This window comes from Colias philodice, chromosome 15 (genome assembly GCF_061535455.1).
Source record: "Colias philodice isolate Cphi_HAF_F1 chromosome 15, ilColPhil1 Martin Lab GWU primary, whole genome shotgun sequence".
In the NCBI taxonomy this organism is placed as follows: domain Eukaryota; kingdom Metazoa; phylum Arthropoda; class Insecta; order Lepidoptera; family Pieridae; genus Colias; species Colias philodice.
The window spans coordinates 6572952-6591274 of record NC_143100.1 but is presented as its reverse complement, the minus strand read 5'-3'; the positions used below and the strand labels follow the sequence as shown (position 1 = coordinate 6591274).

General features: G+C 32.6%; 2 protein-coding genes across 3 annotated transcripts in view; one reads left to right on the top strand and one right to left on the bottom strand.

The window, feature by feature from the left end:
- Positions 1-3351: 3351 nt before the first annotated feature.
- On the top strand, positions 3352-9892 carry LOC149482274 (heat shock protein beta-1). Its single transcript, XM_089703929.1, has 3 exons — positions 3352-3735; positions 7395-7575; positions 9000-9892. The coding sequence occupies exons 1-3, from the start codon at positions 3548-3550 to the stop codon at positions 9192-9194; spliced, it is 564 nt and encodes a 187-aa protein (XP_089560055.1). The 5' UTR covers positions 3352-3547; the 3' UTR covers positions 9195-9892.
- Positions 9893-12388: 2496 nt separating this feature from the next.
- Positions 12389-18323, bottom strand: part of Gasz (ankyrin repeat, SAM and basic leucine zipper domain-containing protein 1) — a 31640-nt gene continuing 25705 nt past the window's right edge. For both annotated transcript variants that reach the window (XM_089703928.1, XM_089703926.1), the window contains exon 8: positions 12389-12617. In XM_089703928.1, coding sequence (XP_089560054.1) covers positions 12462-12617 — 156 coding nt within the window. In that variant the 3' untranslated portion in view covers positions 12389-12461. The remainder of the gene's footprint in view (positions 12618-18323) is intronic.

Sequence of the window (18323 nt, the reverse complement as noted above, 5' to 3'; positions counted from 1 at the left end):
AAAACTACGCAACGGATTTTGATGCGGTTTTTTTAAGAGATAGAGTGATTCAAGAGGAAGGTTTTAGTATATAATTTATTAGGTTTTAGACAAAGCGGGCGAAGCCGTGGGCGGAAATCTAGTACTTAATATAATGCAAAGGTACTAGGTAGATAATTAGATACATTATTAATTAAGATTAGTAGTCCTATCCAATCTCTAAAAACTTGGATCATTATTGAATTAATATTTTTTTATTGTGACTGGTTGATGCAATATACAAATTTGATCCTTTTTGTCTACGCCGTTTTTACTATGCTTATAATTTTTTACGTAATATCCAAGAATGAATCTCCTGAATGAACCGCCCACAAAACATTCTCAAGCATATATTTACTACATCAACTATTACAGTGTCGTGACTAATTTCGTGATTTCATACAACTTTAGAGTTTTGAAAATAATGTTCTGCTGAATTCAGTGACTCTTTTCTTTCTTTCACAGAAAAATATTTTTTGTTTATGTGTAATTATGTACCCAGTACTTTGTTTACTCTCATTTATTTTGCTTGTAAAACAAAATTACATTATAAGTACAGTAGCACCTCTATAAGTCGAATATCAAGGGAAACGCCAAAAAATTCGAGTTATAGAGTTTTCAAATGGAAGATTTCGACTTAGGCGGATTTTGATTCGACATAAAGAGTTTGAGTTTTATTCTTATAAATTTTGGGTAAGAGAGGTAAAGTACATTAAAATTCAACTTGCCAAACATGTTTTTATGTATTTATTACAAATCAACATTATTTCAAATCAGTTTGAAATAAAAAATATGGCATTAAAAAAATTCAGTATTTTTTTTTGCTTTAGGCAATTTGGTTGTTCTCTAGCATTGTCTAATCTATAAAGAGCAGAAAATTCTTTTTTTTTAATTTTTCTAAGAACTTTTCAATAGTGTACTTGCACTGTCGGCAAGTTGTTAAAGTCGGTAACTTATTTTTGTTCGAACAATAGAGGTAATAAATTCCAAATGAGTCAAGTCAAGTTATAAAGGTTGTAAAATAAAACGTTGTTATGTTCCAGATACAGAGGTCAAATTAAATTTTTCGAGTTATAGAGTGAAAATATGTACCAAAATGGCTTGAAGGGACTCGGTGATAATTTCGACTAACAGAGGGTCAAGATTTCAAGTAACGGAGGTTTTCGGGTTTGAAGGGAAGGGAACAAAACATTTTTTCGAGATTTGGAGGTTTTTGACTTATCGAGGTTCGACTTAACGAGGTGCTACTGTATATCTACTCATCATAGACCTACATAATAATATAACTACTAAGAGGGTTCAGGGTACACTCACATAATACCCAAGTTTTCAGTAGGATCACCTACTTACCAACTTGCTGATGTTTAGGTATACTGTTTGTGTTTATCTCATAAGTAGATATTTAAACCAGTCATTCGTCAAAATAATTAGTCAAATTTAATTCAATTCTTTGATTTCGACACACTCAACTACGACATTTACAATATGTTTGTAAAGGTAATTCCTCTTAGTTATTTTTTTTTAACTGCCGCGTGGTTTTAGCCTTGGTCGAATCCGCAAGCAGAAGCAAGTATAGCTTACAAGCTTTCCAAACGCGGCCTCGCCCGCGTTTTTCAAGAAAAAATCTGCATAGTTTCCATTCCTGTGGGATTTCCGGGATAAAACTTATCCTATGTGTTAATCCAAGTTGTCCTCTATATGTGTGCTAAATTTCATTGTAATCGGTTCAGTAGAATTTGCGTGAAAGAGTAACAAACACACACACATCCTCTCAAACTTTCGCATTTATTATATTAGTAGGAAGTAGGATAGGAAGTAGGATGCGTTATTCCGGTAAATATTCAAAGAAAGCCAAGAATTCTCCTTTTATAGACACTTGAAATAAAAATTTAAAATAGTTTCTAATATAGGTACGCTGAAAGCTAAATGTTTTACGTAACAGATAAAGAAAACTGGTGTAAAAGCTTTCAGTCGTAAAGCCAACATTGTTTACTTTATTGTGTTCTTCTATTAGTGGTAGCGTAGGTGCGGTATAGATTACATTTCTGGGTTTATCAGTGGTCACCACTTATTTATGTAAATTAAGTACATATTAGGAAAGCTTAATAAGGGGTCTCAATTCACACTCATCATTTGGAACTTTAAATTATGAATTATGAAGCACAATTAGTCCAATAAATATTGCAACTTTCGCATTTGCATTAAAGAATTATCAAAATAATGTGGGTAGTGAATTCTAAGACTTTTAACATTTTTTTCAGTAAGCGACACAAAATTAGGAAGTGGTTAGTTGAAACTAAATTGGAGCTAAAAACAAGAAGGTATTACTATTGAGAACTACAATGGAATCACTAAGAAGTTCATTTTTTTAATAAAATACCATGTTACGAAATATTGCATAGGTTTAATACAAATTCTATGGTGGAAAAGGTAAAGTGCTTGATAATGGAAATCTAAAAGTAGATTCTAGGGGTATACATACTGTTAAATATTTAAAAAGATTTGTGTTAAGTTGGCATATTAATGTTAATGAACACCCACAAGGAAAAGATAGATAATTATTTTGAAATACCCCTATATAATAATATAAGAATAACACATTATTTAAAAAAAAAACATCACAATATGTAGGTTGTAGGAGAAGGTTACGACGTTTGGTCGTTCGTCAGACAACCTTCAAACGCCTTCGTTACTAGGTATTAGCAGTAAATGATAAAATGACGTAACTGCGACGTCATTATCATCATAGAATACTTGAAATTCCATGAAATGCTTGTTTTACTTTGACTAGCTACATGGGGTACTTATTAAATTTTAACGACTATGATTTATATAGGTATTTATTTAATTTTGAAATTCCCAAATATTTTTTGTCGATTTTGAAATCAGAGTAGAGTCAGAGACCATTTAAGTTTGAGATATTTAAAATAAGATTCTTGTTTTATAAAATATCTAACTACAAACAAGTTATTAGTAAACACGTCATTGTGTAAATTCGAGGGATTTAGGGACATAAGTATAAGGTTTGTTTCGTAGTATTGGCACAACGATGAACGTGGGCATTTATTTTTCTAAGAAATAATACCAACGACAGAACTTGCTATTCACAGATATAAATATCTGAATGAATAACAAAATGTGTTGTATCGAAGATGAATGCCATATACAGCAAAGACCGATCCAGATACTATGAATCACGATTAAATAACGTGGTGATACCACCTCCTCGCTTTGTTTCTAACACCATGAGCTCAAGATGAGTGACTTGTGAAGTTGTGAGCAGTAGATGTGGAATGAGCGAGAAATATAGTGTGGGCCGAATGACGCCGAGCGACTCTGTAGCGACGTTCGAACGTGAGGCTATTTAAAACTGTGCGCAAGCCCCCTGGCGCCGAGTCGACAACTAATGATCAGTCCTGCCTTGTCTACCAACGAGTGCAAAGCGACATCGTGAATTGTGTTTACACAAGGACGTTTTTCGTCAGTGTTTGTTTAGTTTCAACAGTTTCCACACTACACAATCGTGAAAATGGCTGACAGTGGTCTCAAGAGGAATATTCCAATTAAGCTAGGAGATTTTTCAGTTATCGACACAGAGTTCTCAAGTATTAGGGAGAGATTTGACGCCGAAATGCGCAAAATGGAAGAAGAAATGAGCAAGTTCAGATCAGAATTGATGAACAGAGAGAGCAACAACTTCTTTAAGAGCACCACAAGGTATTTACGCTATTTAATTTTATTTCAACTTACTAACCAATAAATTAATCATTCGACGGTAATTTCATTTCTCAATTCAAATTGACTTCGCATGTACATATATATGGATGAACATGTGTTATAAAGCAGTTAACTCGATTATCTTGAATTCGTTACGCAATTCTTACACGAATATTGGATACTTCATAAGTGGGCGAGTTCATTCTTAAGCTTCCAGTTACATTATTATTCTGCAATAGTAACATTGCTGCTCAAGTTTCCTAAAAGGGAATCTTGAATTAATGAGATAGGGTTTCGCAAGAGTCGCCCACTTGGGACGACCTCGACGACGGTTCCACGAAAGTTGTTATTCAAAAGGCATTATTCGGGATCATTCCGCGGAACGGCATCAACTGCAGACATCTCAGTCGGCTCCATTTAAAGCGTGCAGCGATACGTAAGCCCGACCCGAGATGATGTCATAAATAGAAATAGCGCCGGCCGGCGGTTCCGAACGTGAGCAAATTGTTTATAAAGAATAGGAATGTAAACTGTATGCGTAATGAAGCAGTTTTCACACGGTAATAAAATGAAATTGGCACACGATGAGATCGAAAATCAATGATATTATACCAAGTATTATACCTATACAAAAAATGTCAAAAGGTTTTTCATTATAAAACCTACTTAATAAAATGGTAAGCATCCACGACGAAAATGGCTCAAATATTATCATCAAAGCCATAGATATCGATTTTAGGACTGTGGTACAGGGTACTATGGAAACAAGCGGACCAACTAAATAACAAGTAACAACACATTGGATGGCTGAATAATGATTTGTATATCATAGGCTTAGATTACAAAATATCATAGGTACCTGTTACCTAACAGTATTATGTAAACAAATTGCAGGTATCATAAAATAACTAGTTTTACGACAATTTTTATTATAGTTATCCATACTGCGCGAAACCAACTAGGTACCTACGTAACTTTATGTTGCCGCTGAAATGATGTTTATTCTATACGACCTAGTTGAAATTAATGCGTTCAGGCAGTTGTAGACTTCTGTGTATATTATGTAACATTCAGGCGTCATGTAAAAATGAGGTTGTTGGCAGGTCGCGCCCGAAGGCTAAACAGAAAATATTTCTGAAATTGTTTCTAAAATTCATCAAATCTGTTACTATCAAAAGCTTTTGAAGTTTTTATTTGGTATAAATTCACAATGCATTCAATAAATATATTAACCTTATATTATCTTATCACAAATAAGTATATTCACACAATTATCAACGATATTAACCTATTCTAAAAACCAGGAGTTACTGTGTCTGTGTGTAGTGAAACCTTTTAACTGTCATGCTAGTCCAATAGGTTTAAATATTGGTGATCTATTTCTATGCTTTATATGCTTAATAATATGCCGTATCCCTTTTAAATTTATGTAATACCATCCTGAAATCTTCGCGCTTTTATAATATTTTATTTACTTTCAATTGTTATGGTTTCAAAAAAACTAACAGAAAATATTGCCTTTTGCATGTCTTACAATTTCGAATCTGTTTCCTCCGGAGGAGTAACGAAGTCTTCAGAGAGGTAAAATGCTGGGTTGTATGTATTGTATATGTACGTAATAAAAAACACCTTTGCACTATACTAACGCGAAGGGATTTGTATCTATATTAGTATTAGCAATAATTAGTAATTAGGTACACGCCATAGCACAGATTATACGAGTTACCTACCTGCACTTATTTAAGTCGTTTATGAAACACTGGCCTATCGTATGTATTAGCTATGCTATAAACATGATAATAAACCCACATAAAATTATAATACAGTGTATCAAAAATGTTGTAAAAACTCATATCTTAAGTAGATAATTGACCGTGATCGACATCGATATATTGGGATTATATTGGTGAGATCATGTTGTTGACAATAACCTTGTATGTGCACTCGCGGGCGTGACATCAGTTGCCTTGTGTGTTGTCATGATCAATTATAAACACGGAAAAATTATCACTTAGATAATATACCACATACTGTGACCACATAGCTTAGCTTCACAGATCTCTGTGAAGTATTGATATTCTGACGTTTGCGAAACCTTCAACATTAATCGGTTTTTGATGACACCTACAGCTACGAACCGAATAAATAATTGAGTACCTACCTATAATAACTTATACATCACTAAAATAAATAATTTTGGAGCAATATTTTTAAATAGGCTTAAAAATGATTATTATATTATTATTTCTACCATACCTAGGTACTTAGTTACCTGACTTATCGAAGATTGTATTCTTTGAACTGTATATTATGGTTTGGTAAAAAAAAATATCAAGCACTTAGTAGGTACATTATAATAACGTTATCTACCTACATGATGAAAATATTTTACTTACATTAACTATTTAATTTAGGTAAAAACTAAAAACGTTATTACCATGGACCTAAAAAAAAAGTTATAACAATCCAATGTCAAAAAAAAACCTGCACGAAAAAAATGTTGTGTGGTTTTATGAAACCACGGTAAAAGTGAAACTGTTCGAACGGTTCCGAACACTGCTTTGTGTAGCGCATGTCGCGTGACGGTCGGCTGCCGAGTAGGTATACCTACTCGGCAGCCGCGATACACGCGACATGCGCTACACAGACCAAAAAGTTTGAGACGATGTAATAAAAGTTTCACTTTAATAATACGGAAACTTCAGTATATTCCGTTTGAGTTTTTCCAACATTTTACATAAAATAATTAACTAAAAAGTAGAAATATATAGTTACGTACGTAACTTTAATTAAAAATATATACATTACACATTTATCATGTTTATATTACACGTAGTTACCCTTAAAATATTTATTTTAATAAGTATGATTTTGCATTATTCATATTCGTACTTGTAAGTTTTTTTTAATATTCCCATAAACCCAAAGTTATTACAGTTCATTGCTATTTCCCGGTGCCAGCAAAATTGATATTTTTATATAAAAAAAAAAACGTTCGTAATCAATACGCGTGATGTTACAGTACAAACATATAATTTAAGGTGATTTATGCGATTAAAAAGCGTGGGCAGTTCGTTATAAATAAACACATATTTGTACACAACAATCAGTACACAGTTCATGTTGTAGTGTTATTAAATGTCTGCCTTTTCCCAAAATGTTGCATGTCGCAATGCATTTATGATTTGAATTTCTTTCTTATCAGATTGTTGCAAATGCAAATAGGTCTGAATAAAAACTTTTACGAATAAAATACCTACGGAGCATTGACCTGGCGACATGCGAATATAAATAAAAAAAGAATTAAAATTAATTGGTACAAAGGACAGTCGTTAAAGGGAATTCAAATAAAAGTTGAATATATATCACATGAAGTAGATTACTATGTCTTATATTTGGTAAACGAAGGTTATCACCTTCCACTTATCATTTACATAAGGTCACTTTCACTCATTTAGTATTTTATCAATTTAAGTAAACGATTAAAATACCCAAATGCGGTGTTGATATTGTAGTCTCATTGCTATCATGTAGTACCTACATAGTTGATAGTAGTAATTATAATAAGCGCAACAAAGCACAAATTTTACATGGAAACATGTATAGCTAAAATGCTTTATAAATATTTATTCATATGAGTTTTATTTTCCTTTCACCAGCTCTACCACATCTTCACAGCACAGTGACGGCAGACAGTTAGCAGAACCCAGTCATTGGGACAGCTTGAACTCTCCCTTAATCCAAGACGAAGGTGATGGCAAAACTCTGAAACTCCGTTTCGACGTAAGCCAATACACCCCAGAAGAAATTGTCGTGAAAACCGTCGATAACAAATTATTGGTAAGTGCTCGCTTGGAAATCGGTCAATAATAAACCATTTAAATTTATTCATCATTCAAGGCTGGCAATCCATTACATTGTCACTAAATTTCTGTTGATATTTGTTTTTTTTTACTACATATTCAAGGTGTAAACAATGCCTCGTAGACCGGACTCTCAGTGGAGTTTCGTTTGCAAAAATCGCGGACCTAAATCTGACTTCTGATATATATTGTATAGATCCCAGACATCCTATAGACAGATGTTGCCAACCAGTTTTGTGGTCCCCCTGCCCGCACCCCGGTAATTAAATATGGCATACAAAGAAAAAAATAAAAATTTCCAAAACATGCCGTGTGGGGTATCAAATGAAAGAGCTTATTGAGTAGATCACGAATATATAGCATACTATATACATTTCTTACACTTTCTCTAAGATTTTTTAGAAAATTTACGAAAATGGTCCATTTTTGAGTTAACTTTAAACCACTATAGATTGAAAACTCATGAATATATTTTTTAAATTATTATTTTAAATAATTAACAATAGTCCATTGTTTACGATTCAATATTTCGTACAGTGAAATAGTTGCATGGGGGAGTGGGGGGAGCATTCAAAGATGGCGAGTATATTTTCAAGTTCATATAGTATATAGTTATTTTCATCAAATCCACCACATAGCTCACTTATATTATATTACGAACTATTGAATCATAAACAATGGACTGTTGTTAATTATTTAAAATAATAATTTAAAAAATATATTCATGAGTTTTCAATCTATAGTGGTTTAAAGTTAACTCAAAAATGGACCATTTTCGTAAATTTTCTAAAAAATCTTAGAGAAAGTGTAAGAAATGTATATAGTATGCTATATATTCGTGATCTACTCAATAAGCTTTTTCATTTGATACCCCACACGGCATGATTTGGAAATTTTTATTTTTTTCTTTGTATGCCATATTTAATTACCGGGGTGCGGGCAGGGGGACCACAAAACTGGTTGGCAACATCTTTCTATAGGATGTCTGGGATCTATACAATATATATCAGAAGTCAGATTTAGGTCCGCGATTTTTGCAAACGAACATCTCCTTGGAGCCTGCTCTATCGGTATTATTTCGAACGCAGGCAGAATGCCAAAGATCCGCAACATGATGGCTCCTGTGTATTAGTAACGTACCTAATAGCTTTTTCGTAAAGAGTAATAAAGTTTTGGTGATAAGGTTCTCTGAACTGTTTTAAGTAGCTATCTCAATAAATATTTTATCGTACTTAACAGCCCAATAAAGTAACGAAGCGGAAAATGATTTTAAAAGGTCATTCTGACGAAGTTTAGAAATGCGCATTAATTAAATAAAATAAACATGTTTTAGGAACAAATTATGTTAGATGATATAAATTGCAACAAATATAAGTATTAATTATTTCTATTGCTTTCCAGGTCCACGCCAAGCACGAAGAGAAGTCAGAAAACAAATCAGTATACAGGGAGTACAACAGAGAGTTCCTACTGCCAAAGGGCACAAACCCCGAGGCCATCAAGTCCTCCCTTTCTCGCGATGGTGTGCTGACCGTGGAGGCGCCTCTGCCGCAGCTCGCTATCACCGACAGGAATATCCCTATCCAGAAGCACTGAGAATCTCATAGCGGTCTACTAGACAGCAGCTATTCCATACTACTGTTAATTAATTATTTATTATAATTCTTTACGTTTACGTTAGGAGTATTGAAGACCTTGAGATATTTATTTTTGAATTTTAATCATAATGAATCTCAAAGTTTATTAACGAGTATGTACTAATAAATTTTATTCAATGTTTTTTTAATATTATAGTACATACTGAAATCTGTGGCAGAGGAGAACAGTTGTTATTTGCACTGTTGATATTAATATTTACTTGAGTCGAAGCTTTCACTGTGATTGTTAGAAATTTGTGCATATTGTCATGCATTTCTCTCACTCTATTAGATGTTTCAGTGGTATGAATGATTAAAATGCACTTATTGATTGATGAATTGTTGTTGAGCGGAAACCCATTATTTATAAAACGCATCAAATTAATAAGAGCAAATTACGGCCTAAGACCGCTTGGCACGGAGCTTATAAACGTGTTCAATGTTTTCATGGACATAAATGTATTAAAATAGGTAAATTACTAAAATGCCTTTAACGCTACTTACAAAAGTCCATTCACTTTAACATTAGTCTTAATATAGGCAAGTGTAATGTTATAATGTACCATTTTGCAATACATAGCTTTTTACTGAACACATTTATATTTTAGTACAAAATTGTTACAGAAATTTTAGATGTCAATAAAATAATAAACGAAATATAGTTTGTGTATTATTTCCCAAAAATTATTGAACATTAGATATTGGTCTTCGCAAACTCAAAGATGTCATAAATAGATCGGATATCCGTCTCAGGAAATGAGTGACTCGATAGGTGGATATTCCATTGTTACGTTAGGCAATAAGAAAAGGAAATTCCAATTATAATGCTCTATTCATGCCGAAATAGGTCTATATCTATACGAATTAGATATGCAAAATAGAAAAATAAAATATATCATCCCACCAAACTGCTTCCTACGCAATATTTTTTTCTACATGTTCAAGTAGATATTATATAGTTCATATAAAAAATGTCAGTCACATTACCATTATATTGGATTTTTTGTTCATTAATATTGTTTATATCAACAAAATTATTGTCGGTACAAGGTGATTCAGAGTGCAATAATCTAGAACAATGTAATTTTATAAAATGAGTTGATAAGGCAAAAAAATATTAGCACTTGTTGCTAGATGGAAAATATTTACCTACTTAAATATCAAGATCAAGACAAGACCAAATTCTATTGTTAAAATTATTTCTACATATGCAAAGCTAAGTATGAAGTTGACATAAAACAGAGGCATTGTTTGTTTGGAACAATAGACATGGAAAACAGGAGGATATTATTTGAGGATTTTTTCTTGAAAATCTACGATTTGAAATTTTAACTACCTATTGTAGATTTTATTTAGTTAAATGTGAAATAAATGACCTCTGTACTGGTACTTTACTACGTTAACAGAGAACATGTTACAATAATATTGTTTATTTTACGTAATTGATAGTATTGTGCCCGTGGTGTAGTGCAATAAAAACTGAAGTACCTACATAGAAGTAATGAATAATTAATCGGCAGGTATGGTTGTTACTTGTTTATTTAATTGAAATGTATTGTGATTTGTGTATACGCTGCTTCAACTGTTCCAAGGTTATGAAGGTGGTATACGGGCATGTATGTGTTTATAGACTTATGTAATATGTAAAGTATAGCGGAAGCTAATAGGTATGACCATATTGTGAAAATAATTTGACAAAGATTTCGTTGTCCACTTTTTTGGTGTTATACTTTTAAATTATTAAAACATTCGGTTACTTTTATTATTTTTGTTGCTCACTACTCATGTCTGTTAATTAGGATTTGACTCAGAGTTATGAATCAGCTTTGGTAAATGCAAACCATTCTAAGTGTCATCAATTAATTACGTCAGCTGTTATACTTTAAACTCCATTGTCGCTAATTGGTTTGAGTCTAAGATAAATTAGTTAATTCAGATAAAAATATTTTAATTCAAACACTAATTTGCATTGGGTAATGGGTTACATAATAGTGTTAGTTTTGGTCAATTATTTATTTTTTAAATTTGAGAAGACAAAAAAAGCAGATGTTTTCATAAGGCTATAAATATCCGGCGTATGAGCATCTTCTACGTGATGATTATAAAGTACTGATTTAATAAATGGAACAGAGCACTTACAAAACGTCGGATTTCCGAACCACATAAAACGGAGCACAAACATAGCAGGAAAAAATGTTTATTTTTGTGTATTTTGACAAAAATGAGTCAGCTTTTTTAAATTATTAAGTCTTAAATGTAAACAATTATTATTCTTATATAAATAGCAATACATATATATATTAATAGCATAGCATTAGAATTAGATTGTTTTGGTTATTATTGTAGAATAGACACATATTCATTTGTGTTAAAACCTAAAAGTAGGTATTTATATAGGTAACAATGCAAGAATCATTTATCATCAATTGACAACATCTATTTATGGTCAAATAATACCAAAATAACCTTAAATTTTAGTATTATCACGGATTTTAATATGTAGTTATAAAAATTTACAACATAGTACACATTACCAGACAGCGATTTTTGATGGTACAGTAAATTACAAATTTTGACCCGGATTCCCAGACGCGATAATGAGTAAGGCGAATAAAACTACTAATAAATAATAATAGTCCATTAGTCACGCGTCATAAATATCGTTCATAATAATTTACAAAATCTTAAATCTATTTGTCACATAAAGCAGTCAGCCCACTTGAGCTTTATGACTGTTTGCAACAAATTGCGAACTATGGCTTCCTATTAATTACACTTGCGGTGCATTCTCTTCGCTGCCAAATGGGTTTCAACTCTACATATACATGTACTCATATATGTTAAGGCCAGTGGTTATGAAATTTTCAGGTCATAATTTCCAATGTTGCGAAGTAGGTTAGTATTGCTTACATCATCGTGATGCATCGCTTTGCCGTCGCCCTGAATAAGTCGGTTATTTAGGCAATTGACGAAAATAGATGAGACTCATTCATACGAAACTGTATGCAAGAGAACGAGCAGTTAACATTTTTATGCTTCCTACGTTCGCTTTTATTATACATTATGGTATTTATACGTTATACCTACTTATGTTCCTAGTAAGGGGACATAAACGCTGTTTGATTGTGCAATATTTTAAATTAAAGACGTAAATAATCTTTGAAATCGTTAAATGTGTATTAACCGTTACGTGTTAAAAACAATATAATATACAACATACAAATACTTATTTCCTTAAAAAACTGGTAACATAGGTTCTCGCATGATATGCGAGGAAACCCAATGAGCAGATAACAACAGCATCAGTCAGGTATCCCATAGCCAATTCTTTGGTTGACTTTTCTTTTATTAGGTCGGCGGGTTTCGGATTGTTTTTGCTTATCTGTGAAAGAAATATCGTCATCATTAAAAAAATATATGAAATTCATATTATACTTAGTGGTAGGTATAAATTACGGTAGTCCTAAGATAATTGAAATAAATTTGTGAAACTGTCAAAGATAAATATAATTCTAAATAGATTTACCTGTAATTCATAGCCTAAGCATTACATATTATAACATTCCACTTAAATGATCATAACTCATTTTTGTTTAAGGAGAAAAGCCATGGTCAAATGTAAATTTCAATTGAACTTGCTATTACTGCATTCAATAATGACGTCATAAATTAATTAAAATTTCCTATATAACAACGTATTGACAAGGACAAATGTTTAATTTTGAATGCTTCTAGAATTATAAGAATGTAATTTTATTAATAAAATTTACAGTATTTAAATATATTTTGGATTACATATAAATAAACTATGTTAGCTACTAAATATTTTACGTAATGTTTAACGGTTCTTATATTCGGATTCCTATTTGTATTTAAACAATGTTTTCATTTTATATTTGGCATAATAGTTGGGATATCCCTACGCAATGCATTAATAAGTTGTTGGCACCAGTGTAAATTCTAAATCATTGATTCGTTCAACTTGTATTGATGCCAATTTGTTTGCCAAATTACGCATCGGATAATGTAGGCTGACCGCCCATTGACCACGACGTGGGCGATTTTAAGCATTTTATATTATCCGCTCTATAATTTGTGAATTACGATGCTATGTAATTATGACGTAAAGAACAAGCCACTGGGTTATGAGGATGTTAGCATTCGTTCACGAGAAATTACCAATAAGTGATGGTAATCTAAATACATGATCATTATCCAACTAAATGGATGTCTTAAATATTGTAAACACATTAATCATTATAATCCTAATTTGTTACAGTCCACTCTTTAAACTAATAGGGCATTAATTTTACTATACAAATAGAAAACAAGGGTTGAGTAGGTTTCGATTTTTGCGTTTAGTTAAACGCACTAATAGTTCCTGCGTAATTGAATCAGCTTCTATTTATGGCGCTATTGAGAAGATCAAATAATCTTATAAAGATTAAATAAGCTTAGTCGAATACGAACATAAAGTTAACAAAAATAATTGCTAAGTAATATTTGTTTGAAATGTTAATAACAAAAATGTTAAATATTAAATACTTAAAGTATACTTATCAATCTGTTATCCTAATTTTAACATAACGCAAAAATCGAAACCTACGCAACCCTTGTTTTCTATTTGTATCGTAAATTAATTTAAACAATACCTAGTCGTAGAATATATCGGTATATTGGACTACAATGACAATATAAAATACAATACATAACAATAAAATATTTATATAGTTACAATATACGATAAAGCAATTGTTCTATGTAATACACTACTGTAAGTAATTTTAATCTTGCTAATAAAAAGAATAATAAAAAGAATTTTCATTTTCATATGCAAACATGACAAGCATAAAAATCTATTGTTATGGCACTTTGTATAATGGTGCACATCTTTTGACTGTGATAAATATGATAACATGCATCATTCCTTTTATACGCCAATCTCGTTGATTAATTGTATATTATGTGTATCATATTATAATCGTTACTAATTTGTCCTAACATGCCTATTGAAGCATCACAGTGCCAGTTGATCTTCTTTGACCCATACTAGTTTTACCGCTAATTATATTGTGAAACTTGTATGCATCTTAATTTCTGTATATTCAGTCAATGCAGAAATTGTTGTATAGGTAACTTGAGTCAATTTCTTCAAAGATAAATAAGGAAATTAATATTTTTCCAAATCATTTATCTTCTTGCAAATGTTTCAGTAACGAAAGCGAAACTAGAAATTAACTAATGGCATAGTAAAAATCAACTACAATGGCCTATGTCCTGCAGTGGACATCCTGAAAGGCTGGAACGATGATGACGATATTGATGATAATAAGAATCTATAGTAGTCTCATAGTAGTGAGTATAGTAGTTTCATTCATTTATTCATTCACTAGCTGTTGCCCGCGACTTCGTCCGCGATTCGGTCGTTTTTCGTGATTCGTCGTTTAAAAAAAATACGTGACACTTTATTTTTGAATGTTCTTAATTGTCTCTTATAAAATTTAACTACATTAAAATTGAATACTCTGATAAGAAAATCTTAAAATCATCGAAAATCATAGACATCGAATATCTGAGAAAAACATGAATGAATGTGATTTAAATTCTACATTTCTTAGTAATTAAAATAATAATCTAAATTAAATGTAGATTAACAGTTTGAGCGCACCATTATAGAATATGTACCTAAGTAATAAATTACGTTAGTTTACATAGTAACTTTACTAAAAACACGATGACTTTCTTTCGCGCTCGGTACCACAAACTAAGCATGTTTGTGGTACGTGGCCCGCGTCACTTTACCCCCCACGAGTTCCCCTCCGTTGCTATGCGAAAATACATTCGTCGCCCTACTGTAGGAAAAATTGTAATACTGTGGCCTGGGCGTTATAACACGCTCAGGGAATTCCTGAGTGCTGATAGACTTCCGTCTATCGGCATTTATACCAATTTTATATTAATATCACCATCTTGAGGAAAAGCTTCTAATGTCGATTTAAAACGCATATATACGGATTAACCTGATGAATTAACATGTTCTAAAATTGTGAAATGAGTTCAGTTTTAAATTCGAGAAATATTGATTTCTTGTATTCGAACAATTTATATTTAATTTTCGACAAAATATATTTAAAGAAACTTAGGTTGGCCTTCAGGCAAAAGGGATCCTATCAAATGATAAACTTGACCTTGTATCTTAAAAGTAAGAATGAAAGGAGCATCTGATAATTGTTGAGCACCAAAGGATCATTTAAAACGCAATACTATAAGAGCTAATATTGTCTAAGAACTGTTTAGATTGCACATGTTCCTCTAAAACTTAAAAGTAGTGATTTCAAAGGTTCCGGCGTATCTTCAAACGAAAGCCGACTCCTTACTCCACTTTAAAGCATTACAAAAAGAACATACTACGTTAATATCGCCTATACAGAAGATGATCTGTAGGTAATCAATTGTGAGGTTATAAGCAAACCCACTTTTATATTTGTCGGACCACACCACCGAATTTGTAGATTGATCTTCTATGTTTACCTCTAAGTCATTAAGACTATGTCGAAATCTGTCTGCAGTAAGACGGGCCTCTCGCTATTCGTCCGTTTCAAGAGACCAATAGTTTCAATTCTTAATCTTTCATTAAACAAACTTATTAATCGTTCTTGTCTCAAATAATGGTAATATTCGCGTCCCTACTCTAGTCATTGCTTATGCTCATGTTCATCTTCGAGAGATCGAATAATATTATGGTGCACCCTATTATTTGTCAAACGGTCTTCATATTGAGTAAAAGTTTCAGATTCTCGAGATAAAATATGACGATCGTGATCAGCTGTGAGACGTAATTCCCTCTCAGTGAGGGTTTCGGTCTCATGGGATAGTACAATATGCCATTTGCGATCAGCTGTGAGACGTTATACCCTCTCAGTGAAGGTTTCGGTCTCACAGGATAGTACATGCCGTTCGCGGTCAGCTGTGAGCCGCAATTCTCGTTGTGAAGCGGTTTCAGGTTCGGCATAACACATGTTGTTTTCGGTCAATAGTAAGCCTCTTATCTCTAACGATCCTTGAGAACTCTTATTTCTCATTTTCTTAACTTTGCTCGAATTTCGATATAAAGATTTTTTAGGTGGCACTGATGCGGGTGAATAAAAATTAAGTTAAAGCCTGATTCCCACGACATGTTTGCTTCACAAATCCGACCGCGCCACACCACACCACATGCCATGGGAATCGGCGCGCTTGTCGCTCGCCAGTGCTTGCCATACGCACACATGCCGTGGGAACGCTCAGTTCAAATCGCGACGGATGGCGACAAGCGCTTGTCGTCTGCCAATGCTTGTGAAGCAATACATATAATAAAATTGTGGAAAAGTGATGTCTGTACAATTAAAATATGTAGAAAAAAATTAGCAGGTGTTATTATTATCGAGAAATCGAGAGAAACCATTTTTTTCTCTTAAAAGCTCCCCCCCTCCCACTTCCCGAACTCCGATTGACCGTAATTTATTTTTCCTTGCATTTTTATCATATCCTTTTCTAATGGGTTTCATCCTACTGCGATTTTTTGTTTCAAAAATTATCTACCCTGGTGTATAGGTAAATTTTCCACATAAAATGTCCTTTAAATTATGTCGTATTATATTTTTAACCCCCGACGCAAAAAGACTGGTGTTATGTGTTTGACCGCTATGTATTTCTGTGTGTGTGTGTCTGTCTATGGCACCGTAGCTGGCTAACAGGTAAACCGAATTAGATGCGGTTTTTTTTGTTAGGCAGAATATTTTCCGACGCTGGTTCTTAGATAAAGTGTATCAAAATTGGTTCATCCACTTATTATACCTACATAGGGGTAAAAGTGGGAATGAAAAAAATGAAAGTTATAATTTATTTTTAAAGATCGTCGGGAAGTTTATGAAATTATTTATTCCTTTTTCTATACACTTTTCTTCGTCTAAACGGTTTAGTTACGTGCTCTCTCTCTCTTCAGCCTTTAGTTACGTGCGTGAGACAGGAAAGATCTAATTTGGATTTGTTGCTGGATTTGATAAAAACTGAGTATCGATTAAGCTGATCAGTGGCTACACCATAGATTATTAAAAACATCCGTTTAAGAAAGGAAGGAAATAGAATTTGCTCCTCTCCCCCCCCTGGTTCCTAAAAAATAATATGACATAATTTAAAAGAAATTTTACGTAGACGTACACGTACGTAGAATTAGTTAGGCATTTCTTTTTTGATTTTCGATATTATATACTAATCATAATTTTTAATTACATTATGTAGTAACTATTTGGTATAGGTTAGGCATTTCATTTCTTGATTTTCTTTAATAATTTGGTACGTAAGTTTTTTAGCTCAGTTTAGTAAGAAATTTTAATAACAATTCTTTTAATTATTTATGGTAAAGTCCGGTCGCGGAGCAGGAAGAATTTCGTACATTAACCTGTCACTGTCACTCCCTTGTAAAAATAATGTGTCTTGCTCGCACAGGTGCAATGACCGCCGTCCTTAGGGATTGTAAACCTTTAACCTGAGAGCGTAAGGTTTGTGTTTGCTTGATTGGTGTCAGGTGTTCAATTATGATTTTGTGAATTCAAAATGTATAAGAATAAACCTCAAACTCTTTATGTCCAATCAAAATCCGCCTAAGTCGAAATCGCGTGTTAGAATAACGTATTTCTGTAATATTGTACCTACATAGTAAATTATTTTTTGAAAAATAAGGTCATAAAGAAGTTTCACTTCTTATGTGTGTACACGCACACTTTTTTTTTATATAATATATCGTTGTTATTGTAAAAGTTAAAATGTAACTAACTAATAAGTATTGTAAATGAATAGAGGACATTTATTTAATAAATTAGTAAAAAACATTTTCTCCTCCAAATATTTCATGTACACTGCACTTCATTCAAAAATGTTTGTGACCACTGTCAGTAGGTAAAGAGGTCATTGTACGAAATTCTTTCTGCTTCGCGACCGGACTTTAGTACGTATTTACTCAATAATTGTATCTTAAGTAGTAATTCAGCATGGGCGTAGCCACGGTGGGGCTGGGTGGGGCGCTTGCCCTGACTTTGATCTGGTATGT

Coding starts and splice junctions, on each gene's coding strand:
- LOC149482274 (XM_089703929.1), top strand. CDS start 3,548: ATGGCTGACAGTGGTCTCAAGAGGAATATTCCAATTAAGCTAGGAGAT. Junction 3,736..7,394: donor TTCTTTAAGAGCACCACAAG/GTATTTACGCTA, acceptor TCCTTTCACCAG/CTCTACCACATCTTCACAGC. Junction 7,576..8,999: donor CCGTCGATAACAAATTATTG/GTAAGTGCTCGC, acceptor ATTGCTTTCCAG/GTCCACGCCAAGCACGAAGA.